At 47.9% G+C, this 14,962-nt stretch overlaps 4 protein-coding genes across 4 annotated transcripts; 2 read left to right on the top strand and 2 right to left on the bottom strand.

The window, feature by feature from the left end:
- The first annotated feature begins 176 nt into the window (after positions 1-176).
- F4807DRAFT_436267 (uncharacterized protein) lies at positions 177-1,357 on the top strand. Its single transcript, XM_047998944.1, has one exon. It carries the CDS (start codon positions 594-596, stop codon positions 816-818), a length of 225 nt encoding a protein of 74 aa, XP_047851752.1. The 5' UTR covers positions 177-593; the 3' UTR covers positions 819-1,357.
- A 3,168-nt stretch (positions 1,358-4,525) lies between these two features.
- F4807DRAFT_191733 (uncharacterized protein) lies at positions 4,526-5,601 on the top strand. The gene is made up of 3 exons (XM_047993696.1): positions 4,526-4,629; positions 4,708-5,010; positions 5,127-5,601. The coding sequence occupies exons 2-3, from the start codon at positions 4,838-4,840 to the stop codon at positions 5,368-5,370; spliced, it is 417 nt and encodes a 138-aa protein (XP_047851751.1). The 5' UTR covers positions 4,526-4,629; positions 4,708-4,837; the 3' UTR covers positions 5,371-5,601.
- A 184-nt stretch (positions 5,602-5,785) lies between these two features.
- On the bottom strand, positions 5,786-8,027 carry F4807DRAFT_436249 (Formyltransferase). Its single transcript, XM_047998943.1, has 3 exons — positions 7,302-8,027; positions 7,037-7,107; positions 5,786-6,881 (listed from the first exon to the last, which is right to left on the bottom strand). The coding sequence occupies exons 1-3, from the start codon at positions 7,723-7,725 to the stop codon at positions 5,946-5,948; spliced, it is 1,431 nt and encodes a 476-aa protein (XP_047851750.1). The 5' UTR covers positions 7,726-8,027; the 3' UTR covers positions 5,786-5,945.
- An 829-nt stretch (positions 8,028-8,856) lies between these two features.
- Positions 8,857-10,518, bottom strand: F4807DRAFT_191686 (uncharacterized protein). The gene is made up of 3 exons (XM_047993695.1): positions 10,068-10,518; positions 9,511-10,015; positions 8,857-9,454 (listed from the first exon to the last, which is right to left on the bottom strand). The coding sequence occupies exons 1-3, from the start codon at positions 10,222-10,224 to the stop codon at positions 8,956-8,958; spliced, it is 1,161 nt and encodes a 386-aa protein (XP_047851749.1). The 5' UTR covers positions 10,225-10,518; the 3' UTR covers positions 8,857-8,955.
- Between the last annotated feature and the right edge of the window lie 4,444 nt (positions 10,519-14,962).

Below are 14,962 nucleotides of genomic sequence, written 5' to 3'. Positions count from 1 at the left end.
CCAAAAATACCTATTTCCTGCCTTTAGTAATACTATGTGGTACATTGTATTACTTGCATCCTTATTGGTTCACGGGTCTAGCCCTTAACTGCCTTGATTGGTCTACAACCTCGGCAAAGAAATTGTTGGTCCTTGCTTCTTGTACGACAGCAACACCTCTCACAACCTGGAAACACCATCAATTCAAAAGGCTGCGATTATATCGTCAAGACCACAAAGACAATGGATATAGGTAAGAAGGCCTGGAAAGTACCTACCTACCTACCTAGATACCGAGACAGTGTATGGTGTTGACTTACTACGATTAATATCATATTGGCTTAAGAGCCTAATCCATTTATCTTGGAGCTGCCATTTGCTAGACGTATGCGTTCTAGCTGCTGGGGTCCCGAGGTTGCTATGCAAGAAAGGCAGCAATTCAAGGCAGAGACCTGACTGTCACGGCTTCAAATGAAGCTTATCATCATTATGCTCGTTTTCTTCTCTCACACCTGCGACTATTACGGTAGACGCTCAAACATACTTGGCCCCTTCATACCTGTAGCTACTATCATGAACTACCTATATCGTGATATTTAGCTACAGCGAGCGTGATGAATTGGTCAAGTTTTTCAACTGAAGTTCTGCTGATGGTATTAAGAATGGTCCTCTCGATGGAAAAGGCCGGCCACTGCCTTTTCCACCGCATGCAGAGAATAGCAGGCCGTCCCCGTGAAAAAACATTTCGAGCGTCAACAAGGCATATCAGATTTCGCTACGATTGTCTAAGGATCGAAAGAGAAGCTGGCCAGGCATATTTGGTTGCTGGTTGCGCTTGATACTTACAACTACAAGCTATGCAAGGCGTTATCGAGTGTTACGACGCTGAGAAACATTGGTGTTTTTACTGCCGCGATGAAGATTCTCTTTACAGCCTTATTTCATGGAAAAGACCTTGCTGTCTGAGTTGCGAAGGTTTGATATTTGAAATATGCGCAGGCATATTCGCCAAGTGATTCTGAACATGTCTTCAAAAATCATAATTTCGCACATAATCCTTTCTCCGAATCGTACGAGAACTTTCGAGCACCGATTATCCCACTTATATGGACCCAAGATTTGTCGATAGAACTTACATGTGGTACGGAGGTCATCTATTCCCGCTGGAAGTTGTTGGTCATGTGGTATATGACCTCGGCTAGTACAACTTGAAATTTGGTGACTTATGGCTTGAGCCCTCAGGAGCTGATTCACTCCCCAAAGGTAAATGTGAGTACCAAATTTCTTATTCAAAGGCAATTATCGAAGGATAAACACTTGGTCTAGGGGGAATTTTCGAAAGCTTGACTGGGCTGCGGTAAACCATCTACGAACATGGAGAATATGCGTTTAATCATCTCCAATTCGGAGATGATCCGGGCGGGCAAATGCTAATTTCTGCAATATTGGAATAGGCAAGATACCGTAAGGCTGCTTAACATCTAACAACAGTTATGCAGACTAATTTTTGGACATTCACTGTCGCGGACCCTTGAAAGCCTGACTCTTCTCTCAAATCGTGAAGAGTTTTTAGAGCAAATTATATCTCCCCTCATTTAGCTCATGGATAATTGCGAAGCCCAAAGAGAAATTCCGTACGCTCAATTCTAGTCTGGAAAAAGCAAGTCAAAACCTCGAGTATTTGTCTCCCACCTTCGTCATCGATACTGATGACTCTTTCCATCCGTTTCAGCCGACGAGTTCAGCTTCTGCCGCCAGAGCTCAGCATTAACTTCAAACTATAGCTCTCACATCGAATCTTCTGGATGTAAAGTCATACGGATCGGTTAGTAACCTACTTGATATTGCACGCATTGCCGTAAGAGCCATGCCCTACCTTCAGGCCATGAAGATCTAGAACAGAGAAGACGATGAACGCGGCTGTGCCTTTCGCTATTGTCACGAGGAGACAAGTGTCACCATCATGTACGTAGCATAGTAGTTGAAGATCCAAGTTAGCGGACTGTATTGTTCAATCTTGAGCGAGACAGTTCACCAAAGAAATTCCGATCTTGAACTCCATATTGTGTATACGAAGTTAACAAGAGACGGGACGAAATTTCCTGCTTCTGTCCGCTGTCATCTGAAGCTGAAAGACTGATTGATATATCGTGCCTTATCGTCGGATCCAACTTATGGGGGAACCGGAAAGGTATGTACATAAGGAGATGTGATATTTCTCAATATTTGACGATCATCTTAGTGGCGAGCAAAGTTGGATGTTCTGGATGCTACAGTTAGGTACTTATGCACCTAGGTATGTAGGTAGGTAGGCAGGTAGGTGGGGTCTGATTGGTTGCGTAATCCCCCCGTGTTTATATGTTGCCGAAATGGCGATCGAAGATGACATACATTGTCTCAAAGTGTCAACGCTGTTAGTGTAGCTTGAATGAAACCCCCGACTTCGATAGTATTCCGTTAAATTTATTCTCTTGAACAGAAATCGGCCAAACTAGAATTGCCTATAAAAGATGACAAGTCAACATAGATAAATAAATCATTAACAATAGATACTAGGTACTTATTGTATAGTAAGATCTTCATCGTCACCTTTTGCGTTATTTACAACCTTGACGGACCCAGCTTCCTGAGCCATCATTGCTGACCACACAGGAAGCGTTTGGGATTGGTTGATTGGCTGAAAGGAATGAAGAGGAGGTTCGATAGAGTTCTACGTAAGGTTTATGGGGGATTATGGGGCACGGACAGTGAGCCGCGAGTTAATGTGGGCTTCCCCGCATTCTGCATTCTCGCGCAGCCGCTCATCATCGCCTGGGACAGAAGGTATGGATGTACTAGGTACAACCTTGGAACATTTACTGCACATAAAATAGTGTCGTACTTACCATTTCTATGTAGGACCCTAGGACCCTATGTACAACAACAGGGCTACAATAATACCTGGGGTAGAAGTGGGTCAGTACATTCCGTTTTCTGGGCGTGTGACATAAATCTGCATTTCTCCTTTTTCGTGTTCCATTCTAAACTTCCCCTTTTTCATATATCCAGGGACATCAAGAAAATAAACTCCTAACAAAAGGGGGGATGTAATGCTATGATGCAATTCAATACGAATTGAGCCGAACATCTTGTCGAAATGGAGAAGTTGGCAGGTTGGATACCTACATTTCTATCGGACGTGGATTGATCGGGTAAATTCTCGATAATTCGAGATCGACAAAAGTAGACTAAACCCAAGACGTCCCAAGACCATCAAGATTGAACAGGCGAACAAGATGGGCCTAAATATCTTACCTAATTGGCTTTTGTTGGTAATTATGCAGTGTACCAAGTTACCATCCACCTGACTATCTAGGCTGCCGATTATCTCCTATTGGTCAAACGGACTGGTGCTTTTCTCTCGATTTCTATGAATTCAGGAAGTCGTGAATCCATGATCCCCAAAAGCCGGGACCCCTGTCTCACGACTTACGCTAAGCCACTCGGTAATCGTCCCCGGTCGCTAAAGCTAAGAGGAGCATTGAAACGGCGGAAAGCCTGAATTACTACATACGCCGTTGTCGATGGCGTGCGGAGTTAGAGCTCTTTTTGTGGTCGATCATGCTTGAACTTTCTTTGAGACCGGTCTATGTGTAGGTCCTGAAAGAAGAAAGAGGATTGGGAAAGGTTGAAAGGGATCCAAGGTTGTAACGGCTGGAACGGCGAGGGCCGCGAGGGGCGCTGTTACTTTACGATTGTTCTAAAACGTAAAGCAATTGGCCAATAGGGTCATTCTGGCTCATTTTGGCTTCAGCGCTCACACCACCCTTGAGCAACTTGAGCACCTTAAAGCTTGCGTCAACCGGTCACGCGACTGGTCGGCTCTCGATTGCCCCATCAAAAGATCAGCTCACCCCTAGTTGACCCGCAATGGAAGAAGGTCGTTCGAGAACTAGCAGCTATCGCGTGCCTCCCTTGCCAACCTTGGTAAAAGAGCTTGATGTTAGCTACGTCGCTACATGATACATGCCAGATCTGAGCAATTTGAGCATGTATTCTGACTCAAACCATCAAATCAGGAGGCCACGGGGAAGAACAGGCGGGAAGCTGGCCTCTTCAATCTCCCCGATCCTCACATCTCTCCTACGTTTGGGTTGTCTTAAAAGCCAGACCTGCCCATCCATTGAGCTTCTTCCAAGTCTCCAACTAATCCAACAGATACATACATACCTTCAAACCGTTCATACACTGACTGACACACACATACGCACCACACACTCAGCCAAAGCAGCCAAAGACATATTGATGCAACCCAACTCCTCATTCGACTAATAGCTACCAGAACCACCCCACCTTCATAGCCAATTCATCCACTCTTTATTAGTTCGTTCGACCACTACCGGGTCCCATAGAAGAGCTCAGCTGTTTGTACGACTACTTCTACTAGATCTTAGACCGGTCTTGATATCTTCTCCTCTTTCAACTCCTCACCATCTTAATCACCTCACCATACATCTGCTCTACTTTACCCTCTTCTTAACTAGATTCTTCCCTTCATCTACTCTTCATTATTCATCTTCGTCTACAAGCCATTGGGGAATTCATCAACATCCATCTAACCTAATCGTCTACATCCTTTCTTCCTTCGTCGTTCTAAACCTCCCATCAAAAGTAAGTATATCCAACTCTTATGCCCACACAATCCTGCCCATCCCCGCATGACCCTTGTGTGACGTGCTCATCTGGTAGTTACCATGATCCATGTCCCATATCCCAACCGCCAACATCAACACCAAAGGTTAAGGAAACCAGCGTTAGAGATGATGGCTGTATACATGACATCTAAACAGATATTGCTCAACACAATCCAATTACTAACATGACACCATCTACAGTGACTCGTTCACACAAGTACAACGACAAGGACCATGCTGGTCTTGCTGAGGGCACCGTCCTGCCTCACGAGAACGTTCCTAAGTTCTTTGCCAAGAACGGCTTCGAAGGTGTCGACCCAAAGAAGACGAAGAAGAATGGTGGAGGCAAGGCTAATTGGTAGGTTCAGCACCATATATCCTATATATCATTCCTACCAATGACTATGTCAATGGTGGGATATGATATTGAACGAATCGTCATTAGATTATCAAGTACTGACCAACCATATTTAGGGGTTCAGCAGGCGAAGAGGTAGTCGATGAAGACTTCAACTTCGTCAACGCTCGCCGCCGCTCTAACAGCAGCGGCTTCTCCAACCACCTCAACGACTTCAAGACGAAGTTTGAGTTCAATGAGCCCGAGCCTGTCTTCGAGGAGAGCATCCACGGCCCCGAGGTTGAGGACGAGAACGCCCTCGCGAAGACCGAGACCTCCTCTAGTGCAGGAAGTTCGGCAGACGAGAAGGAGCAGAAGTGAGATCCTTCGCATTCTCGATTCATTTGACCTTGTCGATGAGCGGAAGACCATCCGCCTCTATCATCACGAACCAACCCCTCTAATTGCTACCATTATGTGTGACTACGACTTAACCTAAACCATCACTTTTTGAACGTTTGTGTGTGGGATCTTGCTATTGCTGTTGCTTTGAAGCTGGCTTAGTGGAATTCCCTGAGGAATTTTTATGAGACCATGAGTACGTCTTCTTCCGTGTTTAGCTACCTTATCAATTGTTGCTGGGCCGGGAGGAGATTTTCGGTGGGTGGCGCGTCTCCGCCGGCGGTGATTCGTGGGAGGCCACCGATCACCCAGATGTATTATTACAATCACATGTAGACCTGGGTTCGGTTCATGATACGGACTCAATTGTCATTGTACTAACATCAACTCAACTCTCCTCTCCTCTCATCGTGCATGTATCTAGGTAACCACTCTTCATTCTTAATCATTAATCAGATACTTGATTTTGAGTAGGTCTGTGCTATTACCTACTAACCGTTCCATTGGCATCTTTGGTACTTGTATAATCGGTGCGTGGACGTTCCATCGGAAATTCAACCGAGGATAAACGTAGATTCCGCCTTTTCCCACTCTTCATCCTGATTCTTAATAGGAACGAGGAAATTCTTCAAGGCCCGCGCCGCAGGCTTCGCCTCTATGCTCTCCACCTTTACCGTCTCGACGCGATGGGATCCTATATAGACCGCGCCGTCCGCGTCCTTGTCCTTGGGGACCCAGACCGCGAGCCGGGTTGTCTCGGGTCGGACCCGTTCTTCCTCCGCGATGCTATTAATGGTGCTGGTATTGGCACCGGTACCGGCATTAATACTAGGAGTAGGAGTAGGAGTAGGAGAAGGAGAGGGGGAAGAGTCCTGCTCAAGTACCAGCGAGTGCAGCGCGAGCGCGTCGCTCGGCACGGAAGCCGGGTGCGCGCCGGATACCCGCTCGAAGATGACGCGCTTGCGCGCGCCGTTGCGGTCCCGCGACCAGAGCCACAGCGGCCCGAGGACGCGGTAGCGGCACAGAAGCTCGGGGACCCGGCGCGCGTTGATCTGGCGGTCGGCCTTGGTGATCTTGGGGGCGTGCTGGAGGGGCCGTCCCTCTGCCTCCCCTACGTCTACGTCTACGTCTACTTCTTGTAGAGGAGGGACGTGCACGCCTTCTCTCAACCCCCGGATTAACAGGTCCGCTGCTACGGGCGTAATCGTGGCTAATAGGGACTCGTAGTCGAGGTCGGGTGGGATGTGTAGTGTTGGGGTTTGGGCTAGGATTTTGCCGTGGTCGAAACGGGTTGGGTCGAGTGTTTGTAGCGTCACGCCTGTGGAGGTGCGGCCTGAGAGGAGGGCGTGGTGTAGCGGGGCTGGGCCGCGCAGGTCTGGGAGTAGAGATGGGTGGATGTTGAGGCCGCCGAAGCGGGCTTGTTGGAGGAGACGGGGTGGTACGAAGAGGCCGAAGGAGACGGCTATTATGATGTTTGTTTTTGGTGGCATCTAAATACGGGGGTTGGGTTAGTGGGATGGGACTATGAAATAGATATGGGATGGGATTTGGTTTTTGAGAGGTGTCTGAGGGTTTGTTAAGTTGAATAGAAGGTATAAGTGTACGATAGGTGGATGATACGATATAGAAAAGGGGGGTTGCTTACATCCCATCCCGTAAAAGTATCCCTCTCGTGAATTGGTAAACCCAGACTCGTAGCTAGATCTCTGATCGGTGCTATTATATAGTGGATTTTTCGTTAATACATATTCTCGCTTCGCTTTTCTCGATCATTGCGGCTCTCACTCTCACCACCGTATATGCCCGTCTTCATCTCATCTCATTCCTATTCTCATCCGTATATCTCCACCCTCATCTACAAAGCTCTACCCCCCGATACAAAAAAAGGAAAAAGAAAGCTCAATACTCACGATGCACAACATCCCTATTCCCCCTCCCCGCCCTCTTGCCAGGACGCACCACAACATCGATCGACTCAACCAACGCCGGATCACGCACGTGCTCCCTATGCAGCGCTTCTAGCGCCGCGCAGCTGAACCTGTCGGAGCCGCAGAACAGGACGCGCAGGGGTTCCGACTTCTTCACGGCCTTGATTTCCCTTTCATCGGTTTGTGATGAATTGGCGCCGGAGTTGGTGCTGAAAATCCTCGCCTGCCGGCAAGTCCGACGTGTCCCTGGCGGTGGCGGTGTAGCCGTCGTCGTGCGTGTTCTGGTCAACGTTTGGAAGGATACCGGGCGCAGAGCACGAACTTCCACCCAGGCCGTTCTCAGCGCGCGGCGCGATCCGGCGCGGATGCTCGCAGCGGCGGCGGCGTTGCGGAGGAGTGGCTGCATCTCGGGGACGCCCTTTTGTCCCTTAGGACCCAACTCCGCGTATCAGTTGCGGCGTAGGTACTTTGTCTCTCTAGTATGTTCGAGTACCGGAGTAAGCAAGCTACGTAGCTTGTTCGTATGAGGACGCTAGGTAGTTGTATAAGAGCAGAGGGGGATAAGATAGGTCAACGCTACCGAGATACGATTTGCGCGGTCTTAATTGAACATCTTAATGTGCACTTATAAGAAATAGCCGGCTTTCTATGAATACTATCCCGTCTTAAATCATAAGCCATCAAGTCTTGCTGTTGAGTTGAGTGGATTCAGGTTTATATGAAAATGAGAGTTCAGTCCGTCGATGAGATTTCTTAGCACGTTCGATACTGCGTACCGTTTAATACGAATTGCTTTTTGGCGGTTGACTAATGCACATAACACGTTTTCCCTCCGGTTATATAAGCAGTTTATAACGGTAAACTGTCATAAATTCTTAGAGATTGATATCAAGCTTAACTAGCAGCTTCATAAATAATAACTTGAATATTTGTTTGAATATACGTTTTACTATTTTATGTTCATTATTTATATACGGGTATCTATAATCTTATGAGTTAATTGAGAGGGCCTCATGCCTCACTAGCGGAGGTCGATGAAACAACGTCCCTGATGACAATATCTTCAGATAAGTTCTCGCCTCATTTACGCTAATAAATCATGGGGACATCAAGTAGATTGGCATCCCCTATAACAGGGTCATCGATACTTGGGTAGGTTGTATCGCATGGTAGCCTCAACTGAGGCGAAGACGCAGAGTCGCATTGCAGCCCCTCGCACTTCATATCCCCAATTCTCAAATCGTGGAGCTGTGACTCAAGCTCGAAGGGAATGTGGAAATAATAAGACGCAATATCGACCAAATCTTTGCTGTGTCCTCTCAAGCGGAATAACGCCTATCCCCGAAGTTGCGCTAGAAAATAATTCGCGACAGAGAGGCCCAACAAGTGTGGTTATAATAGAGTCGTTATTATTATCGTGTCGCACGTACGGGTGGTAGTATCGACGAATTCAAAGACACACAACGGGTCTTCTAACTTTTTTTTCGTCTCCACAAGTGATACGCGTCTATGGAGTAGCGGTGTACTTCCCCGTAAATTATGACTTGCTGTTATGACGCGCCCGGTCTCTTTCGATAATGGCGTGAGGAATCGCTCAACGAATTGAATTATTTAAGCCGTCCGAACTATGAGCCTGTCATGCCATCCCCCGATTGCCAGAATGGAGAGCCTGTAAACCCTGGAGATCGTAGTAAGCGAATTCGTCATCCGGACTGGCGGCCGGCATCGCGTTCGCCGTGGTAATCGGCTCCAGACTGAATTCGCTGCCTTCCAAACTATCGTTCGACATTCGTAAGGTATGCTCAGGTTGCGGCGGCGCCGGCGGTTCGGAATCGTCGGGGATGGTTATTGCTCTCCAGGACGGGTTATCTTTCTCATTTCGGGAGTTGCGCCAGCTGACTGATGCCTTTCGGGAATGGTTGTGCCAACTTATCGACGCTCGATTGGTCCAATTCCTAACTCGTGTGGTGAAGACGTTGAACAATGGGCTAAATGTTGCTGCGCACGCGCAGATGAGGCCTGTGTTGACCTCTATTATTGAGAAAGCGAAACTAATACCAGCCCACCAAGGCCGATCATAGATTGTTTGGTTGTAGGTCGAGATGGCCCATCTCACGCAAGCGACTGCCCAAGCTCTATGGTCCCTGTTAGTCATAGTCCCCAAGACAAACTTCCTTTTCAAGGCACCTACATAAACCCGCTGCTCAGAGCGAGACTGAGTCCAATTTTCTGCTTGGTTGTCGGAAACTGTAACTTCCACACCATTACTATGGGAAGGATGGCGATGATAAGGTCGCTTGTCATGTGTCCAGCTCCATACGCGATGTTCGCCGCGATGGTGTTTATACAATGGCCCGGTAAGTTTGACTGCCAAGTCTTCGCGATCGGATGGCAGCCCAAGAATTGGGTGAGAGCGTTGCATGTCAGATATCCGAGCGTGTAAAATAAAGTGATGTAGCACGCTATCCTAAACTTGCGGTGGACGCCGAAGAGCTGTAAGTATAGCAGAAGTAACGAACTCTTGAATCCGGCTAGGCTTAACACGTAAAACTCAGAAGAGATGCCGATCCAGAGGTAATATTGCGAATTAAGCTCTGGCGTAAATTGCCATATGTGTAAACCCATACCATGATACGTCGCGATGCCCATTAGTACTGCGTGAATAATGATGGCAACCATCGTCGCCGCGACGACGTCTGTATTATTAATGAGCGTAACCCGAATAGAGCGTTCGGGTTAAAGACCTACAGTCATCGAGAGCCCATGATCTCCTCACAACATAGGTTCGACAATAGAACCTAGCGGCCACGAAAACGAAGGTTATGAATGGCATAATCACCGCCGTCCTCCACACATGAACACCATTCTCGGCCGGGAGCTTCGGGACCACGACATTCTGATTCATCTCGACTCGGCCGAAAAGGAAACATAAAAAAAAACCAATAAGATGCTTCGTTTACGAGTAAGAGGCGGGAGCTTAGGTTGAAGCTATATGACAGTCGATAGTTGACTTTTGGCCCGCCTCCGATCAATAGACTAAGTATGTGGGCAAAAAAGCGCACGAAACGCTATTGAAGAACCATTTCCCCATCCTCGCAAGAACGAAACTTGCCACGGTGAGGTACTCGTCCTAGATTTAAATAACGTATCAAAGTCCTCTCGGGGAGACATGGTAGGCGAGCAGGTGTGATAACCTTGGATCCGCAAGCAAGCAAGCGTTACGGCATCGGGCAAGGATGTGCATCCTGCATCTCGTGGGTGGGCTGCAGCGGGTTAGGGCTGCGACCTTGTCGACCACTCATTCTCCCTAGTGCCGGACCCTTGGGGTCTCGCGGCAGGCAAATAAGCCTGGGAGTGTAGGACTTTACTATCATATCGGAGAGAATGCCTGATGTAGAAGGGGCGTGTCTTGCATCTTGGTACTGCCCTGTCCGCAGTACGCCACAACCGCTGCCGGCTTGTCATCGACGTTTTCCACGGGGGCTGGCGCGAGATGCTCACTTATGTGCCGCCGTACGCATACCGAGTAGATACATACGATCTCAATTACAGTGCGTACGTTGGACGGATGAGGCGGGAATCCTTTGATGCTCTGTCGAGATACATCTTTCATTAATTCATAACTTAGCTAAGCCGCCTAATTACCCCAGGTAGGTAACTGTGTAAGATCCTCCCGAGACAGCGAAGCGGACTAGTTCTCAATAGGATTGTCGTCGTGTTTGATAATTGATTATTACTAAACCCTACATACCTGGTCAAGTCAACGAGGAGGTGGCTAAGACAATGGAATGGACCTTTTCTGCCTTGTTTCTTCGTGCGCTACCCGATAAGGCTGTACTATTCTGAGAACATACCTACCTACGCTTCCCCGCGCTTAGGAATAAATAGGTAGGTAGCATCCCAATGCCCAGGTTTGAATACTGGGTAGCATCGAATAAGAACACATCGAAGCCGGTATGCGTATTGCATGATACACGTGAGGCAGGGTACATGCTACGAAACAAGATGCTCCAGATGCCCTTGCTAGGAATATGTATGGGTATGGTAGTGATCTGCGTTCGTTGAAACATCTGGTTACATAGTAAGAAGATTTTTGGCGGACTTTTCGCATATGAAATGAGTTAACTGTCACTGACGAAATTGGATGAAATGGGTGAAATGGGTGAAATGGGTGAAATGGGTGAAATGCGACGAACGGGTTTGGTACTACCGGAGCTAAAGTCAGGGGAAAAGTAGGGGAAAGTTCATAGCCCCCAAATATCCGCCCTAAATTCCCACATTTGAAAGAACATTACATAATAGCCACCTCAGGCCAATCATATCGCTTTCTTCAACCTGGTTTAATGTTTTCCAACCATTAAAAAGATCCAGACAGCTAAAGCATTAGGCTATCAATTATCGCCCTATCGAATTAGTGGCGGTTATGTAAGTACGGCGTACCCTACTAATTAGGGCAAAGATCTGGAATTTTGCGGAGTCACGATTGACAATTTTCGGCCGGATTCAAATACAACAACTTTGACAAAAGACGGAATTAAGCGCAAATGGTTCTCTAATATCGTCAAAGGCGTCATCTGCTGCATTCTCTATCCTGCTTATAGGCAAGTAGAGATTTGCCTATGAATAGTGCATACCGTAACTGATATAACATTCTCTAGGGCTGTCTTCTATTCCGTACCTACATAATCCCAAATTGCGAACAGTAAAGGTAAGGAAAGGCAGAAGAGGAGAATAGACAGACTAGCCCAGGACGACAAGGAGCTCAAAACCAAGATGTAACCTATTATTGATTATCGATAGATAATATGCCCATGTGTCCGGGCCCTTGTCACATCCAAAGTTTCGTCCTGCAGAAGAAGCATGCTCGATGAGGGTTACGAATCGCTGGGTCATAGGGCAGGGTAAGGCAGGGTAAGGCAGGGTAGGGCAGTACGGAAGTCCTCCTCCACCCAACAAGCGGAGCCAGTGTTACCCAATCCTGGCTGCCACCCTCGACTGTGACGAACCGTTCATATTGTCGTTCATTCGTTTACCTCCGCTATTCGCGCCTTGTCCTATTATACACTATATTTCCCTGATATTGTGTCTGTGTGTGTCACTTGAACACAGATTACTTGGAACGCCCGTGTCAAGGAGACCTACTCCAAGACGTGCATGGTAGTCCCATTGCTTGGTTTATCTGACTTACCTAGCCCATCACGCAAATAATGTCCTTCCCTAAGGTAGTGTACCAAGGTCCGTGAAAGAAGTACGGCCACTCTAATCTCGGACTGGTACCACTTGCGGGCCACGCTACTGCGGGAGTCGTTGTCTACCATCCACCGGGGACTCAGCATTACATCGGTCTATTAGGCTCACTCCTCTATGTCGAAAAGTCAAAGCTTTCGAACTAGAGCGAATTTGCGCGCCGAACTTTTTACCCCGTTTCCGCCGATCGTAGGGATTAAAGTCGCCGAAGGACTTTCGGACTCTCGCAAACCTCGTTAGGCATATCTGCAGATTAGAGTGCCTGGTCTAGACTCCGAAGACCGTTCTGCCATGTTGTTCTTTAGAGACAACGGTAGTCTACGTACCCTTACCGGTAGACTGGACAGCGAAGCGGTAGCACATCGTGGTGTCAAAATAAGAACGTTGGGGGCGACTTGTATTATCCCGATTTGAACTGTATTCCCTTTACAGATGGAATCCGTGGGTGAAATGCACATTTTCCGTGCAGCATGCCTAACCGAACCTCATGACTGAGCCTGTGATATATTAGATTGGCCTAGGCCTCGTGTCCCTCGTTCCCTATTCGTGGGAGCACAGTTGTTCGTACCAGGAACAAATCACTTATGTTAATACAAAACTCCTGACCCAATACAGCTGCTGTGCCATATCCGATGGCCAATAAAAATCAATATATCATACATGATAATGATCGCGTAAGACGACGTTCATAGGTCAGTTATGGCTTTCAGCTTTATGGAGTACCTTATAACTCGGACGATAAACGAGGCACGATTTGTAACCCTAATCGCAAACAAGAGGCTCAGTCGCAAATCTAAATAGGAGAAGGGTAAGATCCTCTTTTGTAACCTTTATTTTACGACCCTTAGAGGAGGATACTCTACGGTTCATTCCGGCGCTAACAAGTCGCTAGAGATATAGAGGAAATTTTGAATGGCAATCAAAAGTACTCTTTGGTCAAGAATTGTGTCTCCTATTGGTTTAACCCGTCGTCTTTCACGGATCTGATTATGTTGATAGGATCTAGGAACCACACAACCATAGCAAAGAATATGGGCAAGAGCCGTCTCGGATCATTAACCGACCTATCGTGACAACTACGTTTCAATAGTCCATTATGGTCCAGACCTTCCCTTAACATGGTCGATTATACATGACTGGAGATTGAAAGATTCTATATATACCTTATGAGCCCAATATATAAGACGCCCAATAATGCCATCGATTGTAAGTTGTCTGTGACACTTGGATCGTGCTTGAGATGGAGGTTGAGGCCAGTCATATACGTGAATCACGAGCCTCCACATAAAACAATCGTGAGGTGAAGCGGGAAGGTCCCCGGAAGCACTTCTATTCGGGACTCGGTATGCGTGTCATCCGACCACACAAGGTTATTTTTGTCACTCTCCACGTGAACCTCTTCTTCAACATATCTGTGACGCTCGACGATTAATCACTATGTATACTTTACTCCACGTTTCTTTCGTGCTCACTAAACACGAGATTTTGAACAACGTATCTTCGGATCTCGGTCCGGAGGATGGGCGGAAGAATGGCGCCCCTAGGGGGAGGAAAAGGAGAATATGCACTCCGGATATGCGGTTGCTCTGCAAGGCTAGCCAATAATCGAGCCTCCGGCTTTGGAAATCGAGATTATATTCCACATATCGATATCGACTTCTAAGATGAAGGCGCGATGTTGAATGAGACTCCGGCACGTTGAAGTCGCATACGGACTCTCCGTGAAACGGTGAACCTGGAATGCAAAGCGCAGACCTAGAACAATAAGTACAATGACTTGGCTAAGTTACACGTTACCGAGCCTACCTTCCTGACATCTTGAAGGCCATGCCTTCCCGGTTCACATAAAGTGACAAACAAGCCGGTCAAGGTTCCTTAGCTCGAGTGATTCACGGAAGCAACGACCTCGAGGGAGAAGAGGTCTTAAAAGTGCTTCCATCTCTCTCTTTCACCTCGCCGACCCTTTTTCTCTCGTTTCTCTATCCAACAAGACAAGCTGATCGACCATCGCTCGGATATCGGAAAAACATCAGATAATTCCAGCATATTCATTCCATCTATATTCAACAGAGCTTGCCCTCTTTACGCGGCTACACCTTATCTGATACTCTTCCAATCTATCGCAATGGATCGTACAGTCCAACATCAGCCCCAGGCCCAAGCGCCCATGACCACGGACGTTCCCCAGAACAAGGGCGAGGGGAACGATGCCAAGCAGGTCACATTCGGGTATGACCACCCTTTTTCTCCTTTCCCCTTTTCCCTCCACCCCGCCCGGGGTGCGCGGGGGGGGGGGGGGGGGGGGGGGGGGGGGGGGGGGGGGGGGGGGGGGGGCGGCCGGGGGGGGGGGGGGGGGGGGCGGGCGCGGGGGGGGGGGGGGGGGGGGGGGGGGGCTG

Source organism: Annulohypoxylon truncatum, assembly GCF_022578515.1.
Source record: "Annulohypoxylon truncatum strain CBS 140777 unplaced genomic scaffold F4807scaffold_29, whole genome shotgun sequence".
Classification (NCBI taxonomy): Eukaryota; Fungi; Ascomycota; class Sordariomycetes; order Xylariales; family Hypoxylaceae; genus Annulohypoxylon; species Annulohypoxylon truncatum.
This window is presented reverse-complemented; position numbering and strand designations above follow the sequence as displayed.

Coding starts and splice junctions, on each gene's coding strand:
- F4807DRAFT_436267 (XM_047998944.1), top strand. CDS start 594: ATGAATTGGTCAAGTTTTTCAACTGAAGTTCTGCTGATGGTATTAAGA.
- F4807DRAFT_191733 (XM_047993696.1), top strand. CDS start 4,838: ATGACACCATCTACAGTGACTCGTTCACACAAGTACAACGACAAGGAC. Junction 5,011..5,126: donor GGTGGAGGCAAGGCTAATTG/GTAGGTTCAGCA, acceptor AACCATATTTAG/GGGTTCAGCAGGCGAAGAGG.
- F4807DRAFT_436249 (XM_047998943.1), bottom strand. CDS start 7,725: ATGCAGCCACTCCTCCGCAACGCCGCCGCCGCTGCGAGCATCCGCGCC. Junction 7,108..7,301: donor GAATAGGGATGTTGTGCATC/GTGAGTATTGAG, acceptor ACTATATAATAG/CACCGATCAGAGATCTAGCT. Junction 6,882..7,036: donor ATACTTTTACGGGATGGGAT/GTAAGCAACCCC, acceptor CCCCGTATTTAG/ATGCCACCAAAAACAAACAT.
- F4807DRAFT_191686 (XM_047993695.1), bottom strand. CDS start 10,224: ATGAATCAGAATGTCGTGGTCCCGAAGCTCCCGGCCGAGAATGGTGTT. Junction 10,016..10,067: donor ATCATGGGCTCTCGATGACT/GTAGGTCTTTAA, acceptor TTAATAATACAG/ACGTCGTCGCGGCGACGATG. Junction 9,455..9,510: donor GCTCTGAGCAGCGGGTTTAT/GTAGGTGCCTTG, acceptor CAGGGACCATAG/AGCTTGGGCAGTCGCTTGCG.